This window comes from Leptopilina boulardi, unplaced genomic scaffold, assembly GCF_019393585.1.
Source record: "Leptopilina boulardi isolate dan_hultmark-lab unplaced genomic scaffold, ZJU_Lbou_2.1 LbouV2_214, whole genome shotgun sequence".
In the NCBI taxonomy this organism is placed as follows: domain Eukaryota; kingdom Metazoa; phylum Arthropoda; class Insecta; order Hymenoptera; family Figitidae; genus Leptopilina; species Leptopilina boulardi.
In genome coordinates this window covers 1711866-1736266 of record NW_026137768.1, presented here as the reverse complement: position 1 = coordinate 1736266, position 24401 = coordinate 1711866, and the positions used below count along the sequence as shown (strand labels likewise).

General features: G+C 29.1%; 2 protein-coding genes across 4 annotated transcripts in view; one reads left to right on the top strand and one right to left on the bottom strand.

The window, feature by feature from the left end:
* The window catches only part of LOC127279309 (cytochrome P450 18a1), a 28164-nt gene extending 15952 nt beyond the window's left edge, over positions 1-12212 (top strand). The window contains exons 2-6 of one of the 2 annotated variants that reach the window (XM_051301599.1): positions 4399-4787; positions 6373-6494; positions 7077-7500; positions 7797-8061; positions 10684-12212. In XM_051301599.1, coding sequence (XP_051157556.1) covers positions 4421-4787; positions 6373-6494; positions 7077-7500; positions 7797-8061; positions 10684-11116 — 1611 coding nt within the window. In that variant the 5' untranslated portion in view covers positions 4399-4420 and the 3' untranslated portion in view covers positions 11117-12212. Of the gene's footprint in view, positions 1-4147; positions 4788-6372; positions 6495-7076; positions 7501-7796; positions 8062-10683 lie in introns of those variants that run through there. The other variant, XM_051301598.1, reaches the window with a different exon arrangement.
* Positions 12213-22054: 9842 nt separating this feature from the next.
* The window catches only part of LOC127279310 (cytochrome P450 306a1), a 128649-nt gene continuing 126302 nt past the window's right edge, over positions 22055-24401 (bottom strand). For both annotated transcript variants that reach the window (XM_051301600.1, XM_051301601.1), the window contains exon 8: positions 22055-22425. In XM_051301600.1, the coding sequence (XP_051157557.1) occupies positions 22232-22425 (194 nt within the window). In that variant the 3' untranslated portion in view covers positions 22055-22231. The remainder of the gene's footprint in view (positions 22426-24401) is intronic.

Sequence of the window (24401 nt, the reverse complement as noted above, 5' to 3'; positions counted from 1 at the left end):
TGTAAATACAAGTTTAAATCAATTTACATTGTAAAAATGCATATAATTTGACATTTATAGTACTTAACCTAAATGTCACATATAAGTATTAAAATTCTTGTATTTAGAATGTTTTTTTGAAAAATTCTCCCCTTATAAAACATTATTTGGACATAAACAACACAATAGTTAAAGAATTACGCACTGTTGTTTCAATTTCAAATAAATTTTCAATATCAAGGAAATAATGACCGTTTGGTGAAATAGGCATCTACAGCCGCCATGTTGTCACTTTAAATTTAATATACATGTATCTTAGATTTCAATACCTGTAGTGCATATTCGCTTCATACGCATGTATATTAAATCTAATACAGATTTTTCTAACAGTGTATATAGTGAAAACATGGAATTTAAAAAACTTCCAAAACATTTTTACCAAAAATTTTTTTCTAATATTTCTGAAATATTACATTGGAATATTTTTAAAGTCGGACATTGCAATGTTTCTGAAACATTATTGCAACATTTTATTAAAATATTTCTAATGTTGAAGTGAAACATTGTATCAATGTTGCTGCAATATTATGTTATGCGCGGGTTAAACAAATATTAAAAAAAATTTTTTTTAACATTTTAAAATATTTTTACTTGATAAATAACGTGGCTAAAGTTGATAAACAATAAATAAAAATATTTGTAACAAAATTGTTAATATGAAAAAAGTAGGAAGAAAGTATATTTTATATGTTTGGAGGTTAGAAGGAAATGAGTGAAAAGAGAATTGAAAATAGAATATCAGAAACACGAAGTAGTATAAGGAGACATCTCTCACCTATGACCGGCTCTAACGGAATGTAGCCCTGTTTTCTGTATTCACAGTTCTCAAGTTTTCACCAATCTAATTACACTTGCGCCTCTAGAAGGAAACCTCGGTATTAAAATCACGTGTTTACAGAATACAGTGTTTAATACCAAAATTTCCCGCGGTTGGCGCAAGTGTAATTAGATTGGTGAAAACTTAAGAACCGTGAATACCGAAAACGGGGCCATCTTTTATATACAACGATATGACTCCTTATACTACTTCGTGATCAGAAACAACGAATACAGTCGTTATAAATGATAGAATTAAAAAAATCAGTGCTGCCAAGTTAGTGGTTATCTCACTAAATTTAGTAAGATTTTGATCCTTCAGTAACATTTTTAGACGGGAGAAATATTTTAGTAGGAAATTTAGTATCTTCTTTCTTCCATAGTATGGATTTTTTTGGTGTTTTCATCTAAATATCGTTTTTCTTACGTAAATTGTATCTGAAGTATTTAAAGTACGGCCACTCTAATTATAAACTATTCAATTTAACTTTATTGTCTGTACTGATGGAGATTAATGAAATTTGAAGACCCATCCAATAAAAATTAGTCACGCAGTTCTATAAGAAAGAATGCTCTTCTACATTCCGAGCCCTGCACTGCTGTTTAGTACAGTTTATTCGTTAAATAATTTTTGTCAATTGAAGTTTCAAATATATTTGAGAATATTAAGTTTAAAACAATTTTTACTGAATTCTGATAAAAGAAAAATTAAAAATGCCGCCTACGCCATATTCAAAAAAATATGTACAAAGATATAAAATCTCTCGGAAAAAGTGAAAAAGAATTTAAATGTTTTTTTTTGTGTTTTTTATAGTTTCATATCTATAGTCCATGTTCTTAAGATCATAAATTTTATCTGGAATTATAATATTTAAATAAATGAAATTCCAACAAATGTTTATAATCATAATAATATATTTATTATATTGAACTATTAAATTTTATTAAACGATTCTTTAAGTTTAAATAATTTTTGCACAATTAGTGTAAAAATTAAAAATGTTGTGTTGAGATAAAGATTTTTACGTTTTTTTTTTCATTTATTTTTCTTGTGAAAATTAAGGGAAGAAATTTATTTTTAGTGGAAAATATCTATATAGGGATCTAGGGAGAAACGCGCCATAGTGATCTGACAACACTGAAAAAAATAGTATTTATTATAAATAAACGAAACAAAGTTTAAGGTATCAAGTACCTAAACTATCAACTATAACAAATAGTTAATAAAGATGTATTAAAAATTGATTACTTTTTATAAGTTGATAATATAATTTTTTACCGACAAGATTTTTATAAGCGCCCGCGTTCTGTAATACAATCGTGCTTCTAAAATTCAAAAAAATATATAAAAACTGTTGATTAAATTTATTTACAATTTAAAATTTTTGAAAAAATTTAATTTCTCTCATAACAAAAGGATATCCTTAGGATATCCATATCAATGGTCGATATCCTAGAATGGTCCCCAGGATATCTTGGGATATCCAAACCGCCAATTTGTGGGACATCAACAGGACATCCATAGGATATCCCTAAGACATCCACAAAATATCTATTAAATATTATATCGCAGGATATCCATGGGATATCCTCAGGATGTCCGTGGGATATCCTCAGGATGTCCGTGGGATATTCTTAGGATATTCACGGGATATTTAATATCTCAACATATATTTTTAAAGGTTAAAATTGTTAAGCTAATATAATGAATAATAATATAATAAAAAGAAAAATCTTATGAGCTTCTAATTTATTTTAAATGAAGATTTGAAACGCATTTTTCAAAGTTTTTAAATAAACTCATGCACTTAATGTATAATTAATATTAATAGTTATTCGTTATTTGCGGGGAAGAATTTATATTGTTTAAAGCCAATTTATTTTCTGCCATATTAAGCATATGAATAAAGGAATGAATCACGAATGAGAAAAAAATTAGTTAATAATTTGTCAAATTAAACAACTTTCTCGAAAAACAAGTTGCATTTTATTTTATTTATATAAAATTTAATTCACAGAATATTCTCACTCGTAGTCTCATAATGACTTTAAAAACAGTATCCTGAGAATATCTTCTTGACATCCGGAAGATATACTGAGAATATCCTGATGATATCTGTGGGATATCCTGACGATATCTATGGGATATCTGGAGGACATTTATGAAAGTCTATAGAGATATCCAGAAGATATCCTGTGGATATCCTCAGATATCCATGGGATATCCAAAGGATATCTAAACCGCCGATTTTTTGGATATCCTTAAGAGATCCTTTTGATATCCATAGGATATCCCTAGGATATCTGCGGGATATTATCAATATATCCCAAGATATCTTGTGTTATTAGGGTTTCTACTTAAAATTAAAATTAGTTTTGTTACACTCAATATTAAAAAATAAAAATCGCATTAAATTTTTAAAAATTATGAAATAATTTTTTCAAAAAGGTAGAAAAAACAACCATAATAAATTTAAATAAAGTGTGAAAAATTATGAATAAAAAATGTTGAGAAATTCAATTTTAAGTTTTATTATTGAAGGTATCAAGTTGATACCGAATTGGATCAAATTATGTTTTGATGCAAATATAACTTTATCAATTGTATCAATTCGTTGCAATTTGATACCTTCAAATTAACAGTGATTTCTATCTTTACACTGTAAAAAAACGTTCCACCGAGCACGAGCACACTTAAAAGAAGACTTTTTCGTATACTAGATCCTTTTTTATACAAAAACACTTAAATTTTGTTTATAATAAATATTTGCTCTTTAAATAGAAAACTATTTTTGAAAATACGAAACATGAAAACACTAGTAGAAGAAAGTAAAAAAAAATTCACGAGAAGTTGTAAACACCGAAATGCGCGAAATAATTATAAGCACGTGGTTTTTGATGTGAATCCACGTGTTGAGCATATACATATATAGCGAGACGAAAGAGATAGGGATAGAGAGAGAGAGAGAGAATTGTGACAAGAAGTAAGCGAGCGTGAAACGTCTGTCCAGCGAGACTGCAGAGCGGTAACTGCTAGCAAACGCTAGCATGGGCCCTATAGGCCTCACACTGTGGACACTCTGGTGCCTAGTCTGTTTGGTCCGTGAGCCCCACTCAGGACAACGGTCCCCCACTAGATTGGTACCAGGGACCAAATCCGCGTGGACCTCGGCCAACGAGACGGTGGCAGTAGGACCCGCCCTCGCACCCCACGCGCTAACCTCTCCTACCCCCCGCGTCACTGATGGTGAACAAGCGCTTGCACTGAACCCCACCCCACGGACACTCGCCGTGGGTCAGAGGCTGATGAGTCACTATATAAGACAGGCAAGGACAAGAAGGTGTATGTTAGTGTACACTCCATTCTCTCGTGGCTCGCACACGCGGCAGTGGATGGAGAATTTTTGGCGAGTTGTGACAGAATTCGTAACTCATTGCATTTTATTCGCGCGCCGCAATACCTAACCGGCGCGTTGTGGTTTTTAGACTTAAAAAAAAAAAAAACTTGAACTAAAAAAATTTCTTTCTTCACATTTTCGATAGATAAAAAAAAAGGGGTGCAAAAATGTTCGCGAAGTGTGTCATCCAGTGGTTGTCGCAAATTGGTGGTGCCGATGCCCTTTCAACCCTTTTGGTATTCCTTGGTGTATTGGGAGTGGTGCGAATTTTACAGTGGATCAAAACAATTCGATCCCTACCACCTGGACCATGGGGGGTTCCCATTCTTGGTTATCTACCCTTTCTCAAGGGAAAAGCTGTTCATCTTCATTATGCCGAATTGGCCAAGAAGTACGGCTCAATGTTCAGCGCCAAACTTGGAACACACCTTGTTGTCGTTCTCAGTGATTATCGTGCCATTCGCGAAACTTTTCGCCGAGAGGAGTTCACAGGCAGACCACACACTGAATTCAACAACATCCTCGGTGGATACGGTAAGTTTAGAGATATAATCTTTTTTATTAATCGGCGCGCGCGAACTGCGATAGCACTCCATAGGTCGGGGGGTTCAATTATTGTCGCGTGTCTTCATTCTCATCATCGCTTGCAAAAAATTTTGGTTCTCAAAACTTTCATTTTAAATTATACAATTTGTTCACAAAAGAATTTTCTTTTTTCAACTGTCTACGAATTAGTACGAATTGGTATTGTACTAATTTATATTTTATTTTGTAATTCAAATTACTCGGAATTTTCACTAATTTTTAGTTTACTATTTTAATTTATTTTAATTACTTTTTTCGTTATATTCGATTTGATTTTTTTATTTATTATCAAATCATTATTTTATTAAATTAAATTTTTTTAATAAAACGTTTTATAAAAATTTGATATTTTTCATTTTCTTTAAATTAAAAAAAAAATTTAGGAACTATAAAAAATATATAATTCTCTTGATATTGTTACGATCGTCAATTTTATCATCAAGAAAATTTTATGTTAATAACTTTTCAGTAAATTTTCAATTTTTTTATTTTAATTTATTTATACTTATTACTGTTTTTAAAAAAAAATTATTATTTTCATTTATTTATTATTTAGTTATTAATTTTTTTTATGAAAAAATAGTTTTATATCTGAGTGTAACGAATGACTTAAAATAAATTTTTCAGTTTCTGAAGAGAACGGCAGTGCCGTCGAGACTTTAAAAAGTTGAATTTTTTAAATTAATTTTCACCAAAAAATATGACTCGAAGAAATTGATAATTTCATATAAAATATAATTAATACTACGGAGTAATAAATTCTTCAGAAATAAAAAAATATTTGTGAAATGAACAAAAATTTATTTGATTAATAAAATAAATCCTAATTAATAATTAAGTATATTTAATTAATATTATTTTGATTTAGATAACAAATGCAAAATTGAAAATTAAATTAAATTTTTATTAAATTAATTTTTCTTCGAACTACATTATAATTACAACAAATTACAGTACATATAAGAACAGAAAACATATTTTTTCAACCACAATGCAATCACTGATTGTGTATAAATAAAAAATATTTTATAAAAAATTATAAAAAAAAATGCTTTAGTAATCAAAAGTTAATCTCGTATGTTAAGAATAATATAAATGTAAAAAATGAATTTTTTTCATGGAATTTTTTTTTAATAACGCTACAAAAATGTGAGTAATGTAAATATTTTTAAATTACATTACACCTTTTATTTATTGACATTATTTATTTATTATAAATAATATACAAAAAAAAATCTTAGTGCTGTAATATATTTTTTAGCTGTAGCACATTCTCATATTTTCTCATATAAAATCTGAAAATTGGAGAAAGTAATCTTCAACTGTGCCATTGCAACATAAGTTTTAATAACTAGTGATAATTTAAAAAAAAAATTTTTTACTAATTTTTAAATTTATTTATATAATTTTCGGTATAACTTTTGTTTTCTTATGATTTTTAAATATTACTTATACACTTAAAAATAAAGAATTTAAATAAATATATTAAAAAAAATTTTGAATTGTATTATAAAATATTTTTTTTTTGTTTCAGGTATTATTAATACCCAGGGTGCTTTGTGGAAAGATCAAAGAAAATTCCTTCATGAAAAATTGCGAAGCATGGGAATGACTTATTTGGGTGCAGGAAAAAAGATAATGGAGTCTAAAATTATGGTAAGAAAAATCTTATTCTTATTATAATAACAATAATAATAATAATAATTAATAATAAAAGATATTATATTCTAAATATACAGACTGATTTTAATGTTCCGGACCCCCTAAAAATTTTGTTTAAATTCAACTTTTTTTTGTTTAAAAACGAAAAAAATGAGATTAAAAAAAAATTTTAAGGAGTAAGGAACATAAAAATCACCCTGTATTTATAATATTATTAATAAAATAATTTTATTAATAATTTGTTTTAAAAATGACGTCAGTATATATTAAATTAATAAAATGATGTTGACCAAAAATTAGAAAAATTTCTATAATTATACCAAAAAGAAATAAATAAAAATAATAATAATAATAATATAATAATAATAATAATGTGAATAAAAAAATGTTATTCCGCAATTATTTGTAATTTATTTTATTTAAATATTACATGAATTATTGAATTTAATCAATAATAGAAATGAAATTTATAATTAAACTGATTTTTCCCAAACGTTGATGCAATTTTTTTTCCAACCGCAAAAGATTATCGCATGAGATATATTTTTTTTTTATCAAGAAATAAATTTTTTACAGCAAGAAGTGGATTCTTTTATCAAAGGATTGACATTGAGACGAGGTGTACCAACAAATATGTCTTATTCTTTGAGCATGGCCATCAGCAATGTTATCTGTTCAATTACCATGGGGGTACGCTTTCACCATGGTGATTCAAGATACAAAAAATTCATGTCTCTCACTGAAGAAGGTTTCAAACTTTTTGGTAGTATTGTTTATGTGAATTTTCTACCTATTTTGAAATATCTTCCTGGACTGAAATACGTGATGAGTAAACTCGATCAAAATAGAGGTGAGATGGCGAATTTTTTTCAAGACAATGTGGAGCAACATAGAAATACTTTCGACGCGGGCAATATCAGAGATCTTGTCGATGCATATCTTTTAGAGATTGAGAAAGCCAAGGATGAGGGACGCGAACTCTTTCAAGGAAAAAATCACGGTATGTACGATTGGGATTTTCATTGCAAATTTTCTAATAGAAAAAAAAGAGGAAAACTTGATGATGTCAGAAATGTTGTCACCTTCTTGATGTGGGTGTAATTTAATTTGAAAAATCATAATTGATTAATTCGAATAGGAAATGTTTTGCATAAAACCTTCTCGAGTTAAATATAAATGTGAACATATAAATTGTTGAAAATTAGATCTAGAGGAGTTTCAAATTTTTTTCTTTTTAATTTTGATTTCGTAAAAATGAAACAATTGAGTAATGAATTTTTTTTTTTTCCCACGCAGACCGTCAGTTGCAACAGATCTTAGGAGATCTCTTCACAGCTGGAATGGAGACGGTGAAAACAACATTGGAGTGGGCTGTGGTTCTCATGTTGCACCATCCAGAGGCAGCACGTGCAGTTCAGGAGGAGTTGGACCAAGTTGTGGGAAGGTCGAGGATGCCAACCCTTGAAGATCTTCCTTACCTTCCACTCACTGAAGCTACCATTTTGGAAATTTTAAGGAGGTCCAGCATCGTCCCCATGGGAACAACTCACGCCGCCACTAGGTGAGTTTCATATTTTATATTTATTGAGAATCAAAAAGTCGTTCTCTTGAAGCGAGAATCCTAAATCTTTTTTTTTAAAAAAAAGGCCTGCTGCACTTTCATCTACATAACTATACACAGAGTTCGGTAGGATCGCAATGAGTAGGTCTCGTGCGGACAGTCAACGGTGGTTCGGTGAGCAAAAGTGAAAGCAATATTGGCACCGCCACTTTTCGGGCCGGACTCACCTTCGATTTCGAGGTCGATGACACCTCCTCCTTCCCCCTTTTTGTAACAAAGAAACGTTTTCCTCACAAACTGGTACACACGCATGATTCGACGATCAACATTTAGCGAAATACGTATATAGAAGGAATCGGGACCGTAGAAACTGTATTCTTCGTGTCAGCCGAGCTCTCGCCTTGCAGAACGGTTTTCACCTCTTCTTTTCGCTACGGAATCGTGCGAGAAAGAGCGTGACGGTAGCACGTGCGCAGGAAAAAAAGCTGTTCTGTCAACTCGACCTAATCGCTATCAGCCAAAAGCCGTCTCTCGCGGACATTTATTAGCTCCACTTTTTTGTTTTCTTTTTTTATCCTTTTTTTAATTATTTTACAAATACCCGAAAAAAAAGTTTTATCCATTAGAATTTATATCAATTATAAAAGTCGGGAAAATAGTATTTGGCCTCTACATTTTCTCGCGTTATTCCCATTTTTTTTTTTTTTTTTTTATTAACAGAGAAAAAGAATATAATTATTGAAAATTTTTATTATCTCCCTCAACACACTTGAGAAACTTAAAACTTTTAAGAAAAAAACAAAACGAGTTAAAAATTGTAAACTACGGTTTTGACAAAAAAATAAACAGATTTTTTTTTATTAAAATTGTCACGAAGCTTACAGGAAAAGTTAGTTATTTTCTTTTATTTTGCGCAAACAGAAGAAACTCACAATTCAATATTAACTTGATGTATGTTAATGTAAATATAAAAGCAGGTTTCTTTTTTAATTGCTAGCAACTCCGACGGCCGCCAGCAAACTTCTGTTCTATTTTCAATTTCCTTTTTATTTTTAATCTTTATAATATAATTTTTTTTCTGCTCTTTTTATATATTATATATATTTTCTTTTATCAATTTTGGTATAATTATTATTTATCTGACTCAGATGATTTTTTTTTAATCTTGAAATATAATAAGTATTAAAAATAAATGGGTGAATCCACGTGAAATTTATCTATGACATTTTCAATTTGGACAAATATATTTTTTTTCGTTCTTTGCAGAAATTTTTTGCAAAATGTTCTTAGTATTTCCAAATATGTAAAAATAAAGAAAAAAGTGACAAAAAAAATCATGCCCAAAGTTAAAGAAATTAATTTGTTTATAAAAAATCGTTTTTTTTTTATTTAGAAATTAAAAATTTGTTTTTTTCGTTAATTTATTTTTGAAAGTCAATGAAAAGCAGAAACTTGTCTTTCTCCTGGTAAGAATTCCTAAATTTATTACTTTTAGAGTTAGATGTCACTGAAATTAGGTCTACTTTTAAAAAACATGAAAAATAAAGATTTCATAACTCAAAAATTTGGGCTTTTATAAAAAAAATACGGATACCTTTTTTCTGCAATTTTAAATGTCATAGGTAAATCTCACGTGGAATCTTCTAAATATTACTAAAAATAAATAAGTAGTTTAATTCCATTAATTTTATTTTACATTTTTTTAATTTTATTTTTATTGTTAAATTATTAAATTTCCATTTAGATTTTTTATCACTATCAATTTTATAAATTAAAATTTAAGTTCTGGAAACTTTCTTATTAGAATTCTAATAATAAAAACCCACATGAAAAAATCATCAAACTAAGATTTCTATCTTTAAAAAGAAAATTTTTTTATTTTCAAGAAAGTTAGGAAAAGAAATTTAAAAAAAAAAATTCTAATTAGAAGAACCTATCATTTTTTGTTTTTACTATTAACTATTTTTGAGTTTTATTAAATAATGTTGAATAACAAAAATTATTAAAGAACGATTTTAAGAAAAAGCAAACCAATATTCTTAATAAAGATTTTTTTTAGGAAATATTTTTTAAATTTATTTGAATATTTATTAATATTTAAAAACTTTATTAAGTGGAATTGATATTATTTTGAATAAGCGCGCTAGTTCAAGCAAATCAGATCAGTCCACGGAAAAAATTTTAGAACATTTTATATGCTGGTATGGAAATAAAATTGGTTCCACAATAGGCAAAAATAGGTTTTGTTATGAAAATCATCTTAGAGACGATAGGTTGGGTGCCATTGTCCCCACTCGCCAATTGTCATAATTCTTGTCAACTACTGCACTCTGCTCTAGTGAAAGTTTAGTGACTTTATTATTAAAATTAAAAGTTACTATAAAGTCACTAAATTTTCACTAGAGCAGAGTGCGGTAGTTGACGAGAATTAGGACAAATGGCGAATGGGGACAATGGAAACCAATCGTCCTGGTGTTTTTGGAAGATCAGCACGGCACATTTTTACATTTGAGATTTTTCGTTCCAGTTTTTTTTAAAAGGATTCTTGTTTCTATAAAAGGTGTAGCATAAACTTTTTATGTTACAGAAGTTTAATTGTGTTTTTCTATTTTCTGTCAATAGAGACGTGACGATGAACGGCTTCACGATTCCAACTGGTGCGCACGTGGTACCACTTTTGCATGCAGTGCACATGGATCCAGAATTATGGGACGAACCAGCTGAATTTCGACCTGAACGTTTTCTGTCCGCTGAGGGCAAGGTCTGCAAACCAGAGTATTTCATTCCATTTGGAGTTGGAAGACGTATGTGTTTGGGCGACGTTTTGGCACGAATGGAACTCTTCCTCTTTTTTAGCTCGCTTCTTCATACTTTTGATATTACGTTACCAGATGGTGCGTCGTTACCTAGTCTTCAAGGAAATGTTGGTATCACTGTGACGCCGGATCCTTTTGAGGTTTGCCTTTTGCAAAGAATTCTTAATAAAGATTGCGTAGGAGGATTCGCTGCTGATGGCACCAGTACTGGGCCACTCAGAAACGTTGGCAGTCATTAAAAAAAAAAAAAAAATATTGACACGTTAGAGCACGGTTTCCGTTCCTATCACTTTGACGAGGAGGATGAGTTGAGTTCAATATTAAAAGAAATGTGCAGATAGAAATTGACAATTAGGTGAAGAGTGTGCCATTTCGGAAATAATGAAATGCAGCTTTAACGGCGTTTTGGTAGCTAAAATGGTGATACTTGATTATAAGGATTTGTGGAATGCAAAGAAGTTGGTGACTGATGAAGATAAAAGAAGAGATACCTCCTCAATTATTTGCGGAATAAAAGTACAAATTGGAGCCTTGGATCGTAACCCCGCTCATAAATAAATATATATATTCAACCCGCCGCCATTTCACATATTTATTTGTAATGTTGATTTACTATTTATTTGCCTTTAGTTACCGATTCCTAGGACCTGGAAACGGATCCAAAATCCTTCGAAAGTCAATGTTGTAATATTAACAATTAGAAGGAGAAAACTAAAGATTATTTTACAAGACTGGATAACAATATTTGTTTGAGAAAAGAATTTTTGGATCAGTGCCCGTTATATTTAGTTAGAAGAGGCATAACTGTGAGACGACATTTTTACTCTGTTTTATTAGTTTTTTCAACGTTCTTTTACATTAAATTTTATTCGATTATTGACGAATCGAAGCGCTAAGAGACGCCTTCTTTTTCATGCATCCACTGTAAATATTTTATGTGAGTGTTTGAGATCATATTGTAATTAAGCATGTGTGAATGTGTAATTGATTGTTATAAAAGATTAATTTATATTGATCGACGAATGATCATTCGTGGGAGTCAAGGATATTGCCGGATATATATCGACGAGATTGTTACCGGTTAAAATCTTTGATCGGATTTTCTAGTCCGGAATGTTTTACTTATTTGTGCGATAGTTGATGAGTAAATGATAAATAATTTTTATATGTGTGAACATTTCATATTTGCGATTGATTGATAGTTACATTTATGTATATATATAAAAGCGCTCATATTAAATGGGCCCTGTGTTCACTCATCGACCGTGATTTATGTATATTTTTGGCGTAATTTAATATCTTTTGATACGAAAATAAAAAATTGTTTTTGAAAAATTGACTTTTCTTTAATTCTTTCCTTATAAATATACTTTTAACCCTCAGAGAACTAACTATAAAAAAAGTTGAATTCAATACAAACTGGGTTCTTTTTGATGAAAATGATGAATAAAACATGAATAAAAATTGTTTGAAAAAATTTTTTTATTCTATTAAAATTATGAATTTATAAAATTAGTGCATGTTTGCGAATTTTTTACGTAAAATAAAACAGGCCTATGATTATACAACTTCTTTCGAATTATTTTAATAAAATGCAATTTTTTCGACTTAAAATTTTAAAAAATCAACAAATAAAATTACCACAAATTTAAATTCAAAATCACTTAAAATTCAATTGATTTCAAAAATTTTAATTTAAAACCTTCTAAAATTCAATTATTAATAGTTATTAATAGTTATAAATAAATACTCTAAAATTGAATTTTTTGTCAGAAATTAAACAAAGAATTACCAAAAAAATGTAATATTTTTTTAACCATTAAAACTAAAAACTATGCAAAAATTTTAAATTTGAATAAATTGCTTAAATTAAACTTCAAAAAATTTTAAAATGGAACTTTAAGAATTTTTTTTTAGAAATTTGTCCTACTTAACTAAAATTTTGGAAAATCATGTTAGTTTCATTCTGAAATATTCGAAATAAATTTTCTTAATAATATTCATATTTAGGAATTAATAAAATGAATTTAATATCTAATAATATGAATTATTTAAAGTAAACTATTTATTAACTAATTAAATTTAATTAAAATAAAAAATCGACCATTGATAGACATTTTTTAAAGACACTTATTAAAAAAAGTCATTTTGCGGTGAACCGCATAACTAATAACAGGATCATCTAAAATTTTAAATCTTAAAAGATTTTTTTAGTATATATAAGTTTTTTAGGTAACTTTGCAGAGTTTTTTTATTTTAACGATTTTTAAGTTTTTAGTAGCTTTTAGTTCCTTTACGAAGAAAATTTTTTTAAATTAATCAGAATCACTTAAAACATGTTACTCATTGGTTTTCAGGGTCATTTATTACGAATCTGATTTAATTTTTTATAATTCAAAATGTCGGATCAAATGTGTAGAACCTTTTCTAAGTTATTTAGATTTGCCCAAAACTTGTACTTGTGGGTATTTGGGGCCACTTATGACAAATCTGATATATTTTTAATCAGTGGTCCATAAACTTTCTAAGTAACAAGTTTCAATCGAATCCGACCAATTTTGCTTCCTCGTGGAGGAAGCTATGTAGTCCTTTCGTTTATAAACTTTTTAAAAATGGTGAAAACAAATTTTCCTCTATATAGAAACATGTTATATGAGATCCTGATCAATTGTCCGGATGTATGTATGTGTGTGTGTATGTGTGTGTGTGTGTGTGTGTGTGTGTATGTGTGTGTGGATCGTTTTTGTGAACACGATATCTTTAACAGGTTTTAATGGATTTAAATAAAATTTGGTAGGCTTATTTAACACATTAATCTCTCAAAAATGACGAAAGGATTTTTAAAAATACCCAAAAAAAAAAATTTTATCGTCTTTTTTCCAAAAATTTTTTTTTAATTGAAAAATTTTTTAAATCGAAAAATTTAAGGTAATATATAATATAATCGTCTTCTTTATGTCAAGATGAATCGATTGATATATATAAAGTATACATTTGATTGAAATTTAAAGAATTAATGAAAGTTAAAAAATCAAAAATTCTCATTTTAGCTAAAAAATGATGTGTTTATTTAAATTCATGTTTATAAATGAAATAATTTTATTCCCTGCATTGAAACGAATTGGTTGGTATATATAAAGTATAGATTTGATTTAAAATTTGAGAATTAATAAAAATTGAAAAATCGAAAATTCATATTTTAGCTAAAAAATTTTGTGTTTTTTTTAAATTCAAGTTGATGAATAAAATAATTGTATTCCTTGCATTAAAACGAATCGATTCGTATATATAAAGTTTATGTTCACTCAAAATTAATTAAAATTTTCTTTATTTTTCAAAAAATTTAATTAATTTAAAACATTTTTAACTCGAAATTTTTTAAATCAATCAATTGAATTGGACAAATTCATTGCTTCCTTCACGAGGAAGCGAATTTTTTGCTTCACACAATGAGGAAGCATAATGTTTATGAAATAAACATAAAGGACCCCCTCCTTGTTTTTTTAATTTCCCACTATTTTGCTTCTGCCATTTTTCATTTTGAAAAACTTGATGTCAAATTTGTAGTCAGCAGCCCCAAAAAGTCGGAGTAACTTTAAGAAAATAAAGTTTATTTCATAAAGAAAGTAAATAATCTTACATGAAAAAATATTAGGAAATGATATTATAGAAAACTTAGCGCATGTTGTCAAATCGCTTTAACATGAATCAACCTATAAGTAAATTGGGTCCTCAATAGGAAGGAGCACGATACCTTCAAAGAGGTCGAAAGATTTAGTAGGTAAATAAATCCTAAGCTTCTTTAATGCCTGGTCAGACGTAATAATTTATTTTCAATATTTAATCATTGTCTTTGTAATTTTTTATGCATTATTACAATAATATGGTTTAGCTAATCAGATCGTAAATAATTTAAAGTTTTTTAAAATTTGTTATTGTATAATTTTTTAATTTGTTTTTAATAAAAAAGTGATTGTGTTTTTTCAATAAATAGTGGCCTGAAGAGGTCGGCAAACTCTGACCGATGAACCGCCCGGCTGAAAAAACTTGTACAATTTCTTGTACATGTTCATTAATGAACTTGTACATTTTCTTGTACATATTCAAGTAATGTTCTTGAACAAGTTCAGCATCCGGAATTGAGACATGTTCTTGTACCAGAACTTGTACAAGATCCTGTATAAGAAAATATACTTGTACAAGAAAATTTACATGTTCTTGTACATATTTTTTTGTGCAGGTGTCATGTACAAGTACATTTACATGAATACGTTTATGTTCTTGTACAAGAACATTTGTTTAAAAATGTTTTTAAAAAAAAATTTGAAATTTTAATAAGTTATAATTATTAAGACTCTTCACTTATGTATGCTAAAAATTATTGCGCAGCTGTAAAGGCTTAAGAAAACTACTGTGCAGCCTTTAAAGTTTTTAATTTTTAATTTAAAAAACATAAATTAACATGTACAAGAACATGTTCCACATCTGGTACAAGAAAATGTACATGCAACCTGCACAAAAACATGTACATTTTCTTGTACAAGCATATTTTCTTGTCCAGGATCTTGTACAAGTTCTGGTACAAGAACATGTCTCAATTCCGAATGCTGAACTTGTTCAAGAACAGTACTTGAACATGTACAAGTTCATTAATGAACATGTACAAGAACCTATACATTTTCTTGTACAAGTTTTTTCAGCCGGCGTCGCCTTATGACGAAAAAATTGAATAATTTATTTTATTGATCTTCCTTTAATCATTTATATAAAAAAGTTTCGAATATGCCCACCTCTGAATTTAATAAAACTTGGTTTATCTTGCGTATTTCGGTAGGGTAAGTCCGGGGGAGTTGGCCTTAGTTTTTTTAAAGGCCTGTAAAAATAAGAAGAAAGTGATTTATGTATTAACTTTTATTGCTAATTAAGCATTGAACAATTAACTTACAAATAATATTTCCATTGATTTTTTCGCAACTGATAATCTTGCCGAATGGTTAACACAACCATGGATCAGCAATGATAATATAGATGACGATTAGTAGATTTGTGGTTTTTTCGATATTATTTTAAGATTTGTTACCATAAAGATTTACCTACTTTTATTTTATACGATAATTTTCAGATATTCATGGCATAAATATTTTAATTCTACCATACATTGTATTTTTAGCTATAGTGATCGATAATTTAAGATTTGTTGCCAAAAAGATTTATGTATTTTTAGTTTGTAGAGTAATTTGAAATATTTTTACCAAAAATATCTTCACGATACCAAAAAATAATGGTATTTAGTTGGTAAACGTTATTCTAAGATGTGTTACCAATGTGATTGTTATGTGATTCAACCAAAAATGTTATTTTGCTTAGCAAAATTTTAAGTTTACTAGCAGTAAACTTGAAAATTATTTTTATAATTAAAAGAAACAGTGACTAAATGTTTTCTAATAACTATTAAATATCTATTTATTTACCATTTTAAAATAAGAAACATACAAACAAAAAATTTTCACCAAAAAAAGTCCACGTGGACATTTAGGGGTGGGGGGGTTCGTCAAAAGTCCACAATTGTCCACGAGGGGGGGTCAAAAAGTGATGAAAAATTGTCCACGTGGTATCTGGACGGCCCCTAATAGAAATGATAAATTTATTAAATATAAACAATCTTAAAATTAATATTTTTTTAAAAACACGTTTGGCCATCTCTCCTGGAATGTACGGGGGGAGGGGGGCCATAGGCGTACGGGAGAGATGGTCAATACTTTAAAATCATTTTTTGGCTTTTCGCTTTATTAGAATTCTTTATTTAAAGTGATTAATGTCTTCTTTTCTTCTTCTGACCACATTTCGAACATTTATCATTAAATTCAGTGCAATTTTCATGAAGCCAAAGGTGACAATCATTGCACTGAATCCAGTCTTCGATAAGCGCTCTCTGTTTGTCTGTCTCAACAACACAACAAGTCTACAAGGTATTTTTTTGAGATATCAGAGTGGTTTCCAATTTATTTTTGAGTCCTGAACACGATCCTGGGTTACAAAATTGCGTATCACATCAGGATTTTGAGTAAAGTGGGGGTAAAGTCTCCAAAACCCGTGTTTTTGAGGGTTTTCAGTATTTTTTTTCACCTTAACCTGACGTGATAGTGACTTCTATATAGGCTTAAATTAAAGCTTATATCTTACACTTTAAGACTAATATGCGCAAGGAAAAAAATTTGAAATTTAAAAAAAAATAGGTTCAAGTCATCTAAAAAGATTTTTGGGGTATTTACCCCCATTTTTTTCAAAATTTCAAATTTTTTTTTAATCCTGCGTAAATGAGTCTTAAAGTGTACGATCTAAGCTTTAATTTAAGCATATATAGAAGTGTCTAGCACATCTGGTTAAGGAATAAAAAAATAATGAAAACCCTCAAAAACACTGTTTTTAGAGACTTTACCTCCACTTTATTCAAAATCCTGATGTGATACGCAATTTTGGAACCCGGAATCGGGTTCAGCACACAAAAATACATTGGAAACCACTCCGCTATATATATAAAAAAGTCCTATTTTGTAGACCTGTGTTATGATTGTTTATAGACGTTTTTAAGATTTAATTATACAATAGTCAAAATAACAAATCAGTTTTTTACTTACTTTTTCAATATTTTTCGTAAAGTTTTTTCTTTTAATTGTGTTTTGCCACAAAACAAAGCGAACTAATCTTTAATAAGCGATACCTAGCAGCAAATTCTATAAAATATTTGAATTGTCCATCTCTCCCGCGTGGCCAACTCCCCCGGACTTACCCTATGCTAATTACGAAAATAATAGCGAAAATTAGCTGAATTTCTTCTTCTGATGCTTATCATGATGAAAAGCTAAAAAACCAAAATGACTATAATTTTCTGAATTTTTCACAGTAAATATACAATATTTTAAAAAATGCTTCCATCAAAAGTTGTAGATCTCATTAAAATACACGGATTATTATTTTTCGAGAATAATGCAAAAAATACTAAACTACCATGACAAAAACCTTAGGGACCATACAACTATAATGTCTATTTTAATTAGCTGCTCCGAAAACCCTCTAGCAACAAAGTTTCATATAAATTCGTAAAATTTTTTATTTTTTCGTCCGCCATTTCGGATCCACCATTTCGAATTTTAAAATTATTACAAATATCGTATCAGGTTCGTCATCAGCGACCCCGAAAATCCCCTAGCAACAAGGTTCATGTAAAGCCAATTAATTTTTAACATTTTTGTCAGCCATATTGGATCCGACATTTTGAAATATTGAAAACCAACATCGGATTCGTAATTTTCGATCTCGAAAACCTCCGACTAGTGATTTGTAAGATTATCTTCGCTTTCTAAATTCATTTTTTTAATCATATTAAATTTTTTTCACTATGTAATGTGTCTTTCCGCGAAAATTATTTTTTAAAAATAGTTCCATGTTTTTTCCGACTTAAAACTAATGAGCACGTAAGCTTCAAATGTCCCACCTGACCCAAGCTTGTATGGTAAGCTTACCGAAAGATTGCAGTGTAAGGTTACTGCAAAATTGCGATGTAAGGTTACTGCAAGATTGCACAATAAGATTATCGCAAGATTGCTCAGTAAGCTTGCACGGTAAGCTTGTAGCAAGGTTAGTGCAAGATTTCCAAATAACCTTACTTTGAAACTAAAAAAAATTTTGTTTAAAATGTTTCGTTTAATTTATATAATAAAATTTATATATTAAAAATATATAAATTAGACGAAAAATTAAAAAAAAAAAATTTTTTACTTTCAAAGAAAGGTTATTGGGCAACCATGCACCAACTTACTGAGCTTACTGAGCAATCTTGTGATAATCTTTTTGTGCAATCTCGCAGTAACCTTACACACGGAAAGAAATAGTTCAGGAAAAAGTCCTGAAATAGTTTAATAACTCTGGATAAGGCGTTCATTTTAAGAGATTTTCATGAATATTCAATAGAAAGTCCTAAAAAGTTCAGGAAAATCTCAAAATAATTCAGTACTTTCTCAAAATAAATTAAATAGTTTCTTCTGAAAAGTTCGCAAGATCTTATAAAATTACATTCCTAAATTTCCATTTTGCTCGCCATGAAAAAGTCAGGGATTGATAATGAGAAAAAATAAATTATTCTATTGGTGCACGGAGAAAAAGAAAAAGTAATTTTTACTACTTTCAGAGTAAAACTGGACCAACTCGAAGTTTCTGCGCATCTCTGACAATTTTTACTCCAAAAATAGTAAAATTTATTATTTCTGTAGTAAATTTTACTGTTTCCGTAGTAAGTTTTACTATTTCTAGAGTAAATTTTACTATTTTTGGAGTAAAAATTGCCAGAGATGCGCAAAAACTTCGAGTTGGTCCAGTTTTACTCTGAAAGTAGTAAAAGTTACTTTATAAAAGAAATCTTTTTTCTCCGTGTGGAAATTCGTAAATTTAAATATGCGCGCTAATCTGAACCAATAAGATAATTCTTTGAATACTTTTACATAGAGGATTTTATTAAGTAGTTGCTTAGGTTAGGGGATGCGCATCGGATTTCTGTACCGGAGACGAGAGTTCTAATCCGCCTGCTGTCAAATTTTCTCTAAAATTGATTTTCTGTTTCAGATTCTTAATAAAAATTGTTTCATGTGTGTGTTATATTAATAATATATTGTTTGTATTTGTTCGCTATGTATAAATTGTAAAGTGTAACGTAAATTATGTCTATATGTGTGTTTTAAAATAAGTGTGAGTGATGAAAGGAGAAACAAAATAAAAATTTTTTCGTCTTCCTTAGCTAAGAATTTTCCTGAAATAGTTCAGGAATTTTTCATGTGGGGCTTCATGAGAAAGTCGTGTGGTAACTCATCAATAAGTAAGGAAGTATTTCTTTAACATTTCTAGAATGAACTAAGCAAATTCTCATTTGATTTATTTTTGAATTTTTAGTTTTTTAATTCAGCAGAAAGTGATGAAATATTTAAGACTATATCCAAAATATTTTATTACTTATTCAAAACAGATAAGTTTGAAAATATACTGAAATGGTCGCGATATCCAGAGTTACAAAACTGAGTTCAGGACTTTTTCCTGAACTATTTTTTTCCGTGCACCGCAATTTTGCGGTTTTTTTGTCTACCAGCCTCATATAATAATCAAAATTCTGTAAGTTTCAATATTGAGTCCACTTCACAAAATTATGGAGTACTGGTTAGTCGCAATTCAACTTATAATACAGAAAATACTAATGAATGTTACAATTCGGAACAAGAACAGCTGTAACAGTTATAACAGCGTCAACAGCAACAGCCACAACAACAGCAACGTTGTTCAGAGAGACAAGTTCCTTCTGATTGTTCCAACCCGGAATAAAAACAGCTACAACATCAACTGCAACAACAGTTACAACAGCGTCAACAGCCACAACAACATTAGCAACGTTATTCAGAGAAATAATAAATCAAAACCTACATTTATTGAAATAGTAAAGAAACCATTTGATTTTTTGCTTTTAGATGAAACCGTTCAGAGATATCGTGCACACCGTAAAAAAGTGGTGCAATTTAACCTGTGATTTCTCGGCCAAAAACCTCTAAAAATACACAAAAATAGTTTTTTTTATTAAAATTTAATATGTATATTTAAATGTACGAAGAGATAAAAAAGTTTAAAATAAAAATTGATGAAAAAAGGTCGTTTGTATGAGACAGCCCCCTTAATTTCTTAAATTTTATGTCTCGTATTTTGAATTTTTGAAAACTGACTAACATCTTACATAACTGTATTATAAATTTGGAAATTCTTTTTTTTTTATTTTAAATAATTTCAAGTAAGAATTTTCAAATCCTCAATCACCAATTTACGTATAGTATTAATTGGGACTATTTCGGGAGAACGTCTCTTATCAGTGATAGTTTTCTTATTATTTAATTTATTTTTCACCTAATGCTATATTATATTTCACTTTTAACACAATATTAAAATTAAATTTCTCTCCGTGTTGTAGATACAATGATTACATTTCGGTCTAGCAGCTGCTTAAATAAATTATCTTGTGCCACAATTATTTTTATGATAAAATGAAAAATGATATCATTATGAGAAGAAAGGAGAAATTTTATAAGCTTTCTTAAAACTGTGGAATTGGCAGATGCAGATCGAAGCGAATCCTTTCATCGATTTACATTGGGCAAGTCGTGTGAGATTATGTCGGTGTCGCTTATATAAGAAAAACTCACTTGTTCATGGGTTTCTAACGAAATATCTTCGGTGAAGTGTATCCATACATATAATCCGTAGGGTCAATGACACGAAAGTCAAGTGGCCCCAAACTACACTCGAATTACGTAAGATTCACATCGTTGGTCGCGGAGACTGGGACGTACTTATGTACATTATTTATAATAATAAAGGTGTGCAGTTATTTCCTCTGCATAATCACGAGCTAGGGTGTGAAAATTGACGTTAAACGTTTCTAACCACATGTCACTCTCGATAAATCTTCCTTTCGTCTATATTAATTAAGAAGAATATATTTTTAATTACAGAATTATTGAAATCTTATTATAATGCATTATTTCCAAAAATTTATTTAATATTGTGACATTGTGAAAATTTTCCATTTTACTACTTTTAAAATTATATTAAAAAATAAACCGTTTCTTTTTAAAAATTGAAATTAATTGAGAAATTATCAACATCCTTTCACCTTAATAATCTTAGGAAAATTCGAAATTTGAAACACTTAAATAATTAAAACAATAATTTTGTGTTCAATTTTCAATTATTGTAAATTTTTACGAATTAACACTATTAAAGACTCAAAATTCCATAGATAAATAAGAAAAATTTAATATTTGTTGTTTTTATCATATTTGAATTTTCGCATCTATTAATTTGGACCAATCAACATCCAGATATATAAGAAAACTTTTTTACCGACCGTCGAATTCTTTTTATGTTGCCAAAATCGGCTTTGCTATGCTAGTAATGATAAAAAAATTTCCACAAAAATATATTTTCACAATAAAAAATTGCTAACTTTCTAACAATAAGAGGGTTAACTATTTACAATAGCATTCCCTGAAATTACGGCATCTTGACTCAAACCGTTTGAAAATAATTAAGTTAAATATTTATTATGATACACACAAAATAACCTGGATTTAAAAAAACAATTTCTTGATTGTTTTAAGATTTATTACGCATAATTTATAAAAAATATTTTATATAAATTTTTTCATATGATATTTTTAGTTTAACAAGACGACGGCCAATCAATTGTAAGGTAAAAAACCATTTATCCTATTACCTTATATTTTGTAAATAACATTGCGCGTAAAATAATATTTTATAAATTTTCATGCCTTTGTACGTCCTGATCTTGGTGTGAATATTAGATGATGAGGCTTAGGAGAAAGAGTTATTCCGCAATCTCCCTCTGTATCAGGCAAAATATCTGCAGGAGTAGATAAGGTAAATGATTGAAGGATGTGAGCGGTAAAGAATAGTAATATCATTCTGGCAAGTTCGTCACCCACGCACATTCGTTTACCTAAAAATGAAATAATAATAATAATATTATTACTTTGATTAACGTTAAAAATAACACAGTATGATAAAATTTTTATTTTTCAGATCGTTTATTGTGATCTATACATGTTTTTTTATCATAAACACGAATCCGTAAATAAAAAATACTATACCATTTTAGGTTCTCACGAAATTTGACCTTACTAATTGAAATTTCGGTATAAACATTTTTGTAATTATTCAACATATTGTCACGTCACCTAAACGTTTGTTAACCCTTTAACGAACAAATGTGCTGATTTTTAACTTCGAATTCAAGCTGTTACTATTAAAAGAAAAAAATTATCAAAAATTCAAGAAGTACATTTCCTCATGTTTTTGGGGTCGCTCTTTCGAATGGCATAGTCCAAATTTTCAAAAAGTGAAATTTAACCCTCATTTTTTAAAAATACTCAAAAATACAAGATTTTTACATGTTATTTTTTTTCAGTTGTAATTTTAATTGTGATATCAATTTTTCCTTGCCATCTAAGGTGTCAAAAACGTGTTCCCGATAGTTGTACTTTAAAAATATGCTTTGTGTTTTTGGATTTTTTGTTTTTTTCCAATTCAAAATGGCGCCTGAAAGCAAAAATTTTTTCCAAATTTAACATAGGATGGATAAAATTTTTAAATCTTCTTGAATTCGCTTGAAACTTGTTACTCGGGGGTTTTTGGGGTCACTGATTACGAATCTAAAGTCAGATTTTCAAAACTCAAAATGGCGGATCCAATATGGCGGATATAAAAATAAAATTTGATCGTATTGACTTGAAAATTGTTACCCGGGGGTTTTTGGGTCGCTGATTATGAACCTGAAGTCAGATTTTCAAAATTCAAAATGGCGGATCCAATATGGCGGTCGTATAAATAAAATTTGATCGTATTGACTTGAAATTTGTTACTCGGGGGTTTTGGGGTCGCTGATTATAAATCTGAAGTCAGATTTCCAAAATTCAAAATGGCAGATCCAATATGGCGGACATGAAAATAAAACTTGATCGTATTGACTTGAAACTTGTTACTCGGAGGTTTTTGGGGTCGCTGATGAAGAATCTGTAGTTAGATTTTCAAAATTCAAAATGGCGGATCCGATATGGCGGACATAAAAATAAAAAAATAAAATAAAACAAGTTTCAAGCGAATTCAAGAAGTTTTAAAAATTTTATTTATTCTTTGTTAAATTTAAAAAAAATTGCTTTCAGGCGCTATTTTAAATTAAAAACATAAAAAATCCGAAAACATAAAGCATATTTTTAAAGTACAACTATCGGGAACACGTTTTTGATACCTTAGATGACAAGGAAAAATTGGTATCACAATTAAAATTGCCACTGAAAAAAAATAACATGTAAAAATCTTGTATTTTTGGAGTATTTTTAAAAAATAAGGGTTAAATGTCACTTTTTGAAAATTAAGACTATGCCATTCGAAAGAGCGACCCCAAAAACATGAGGAAATGTACTTCTAGAATGTTTGATCACTTTTTTCTTTTAATAGTAACAGCTTGAATTCGAAGTTAAAAATCAGTACATCTGGTCGTTAAAGGATTAGACCTTGCAGTTGCAGTTTTGTAACAAAGCTCCTTTTTTCTTGACTTTGTTTTTTTCAAATCAATAATACAGTCGCGACAATAGTCTGACTTCCTAACAAGTTCAGTATTAATAAAAGTATATCAAACGAGGAGGAAAAATATGTATAAAGAAGATTATTCCTTTTTTCTTTTCACGCCTTTGACAAAAATAATAGATTATGTTCCCTGTTGAAAATTCCTATGTGAGAACACATATGGGATCCCATCCAGGATCTCTTGTGAGTTCTTATGTGGGTTCCCGTACAGGTTCACACATAAGATCCTGTATGAAAAGGTTCCTGGGATGAACTTGCGTGAGATCAAGCGCACGATCTTATCCCTGTTGAAAATTCCTATGTGAGAACACATATGGGATCCCATCCAGG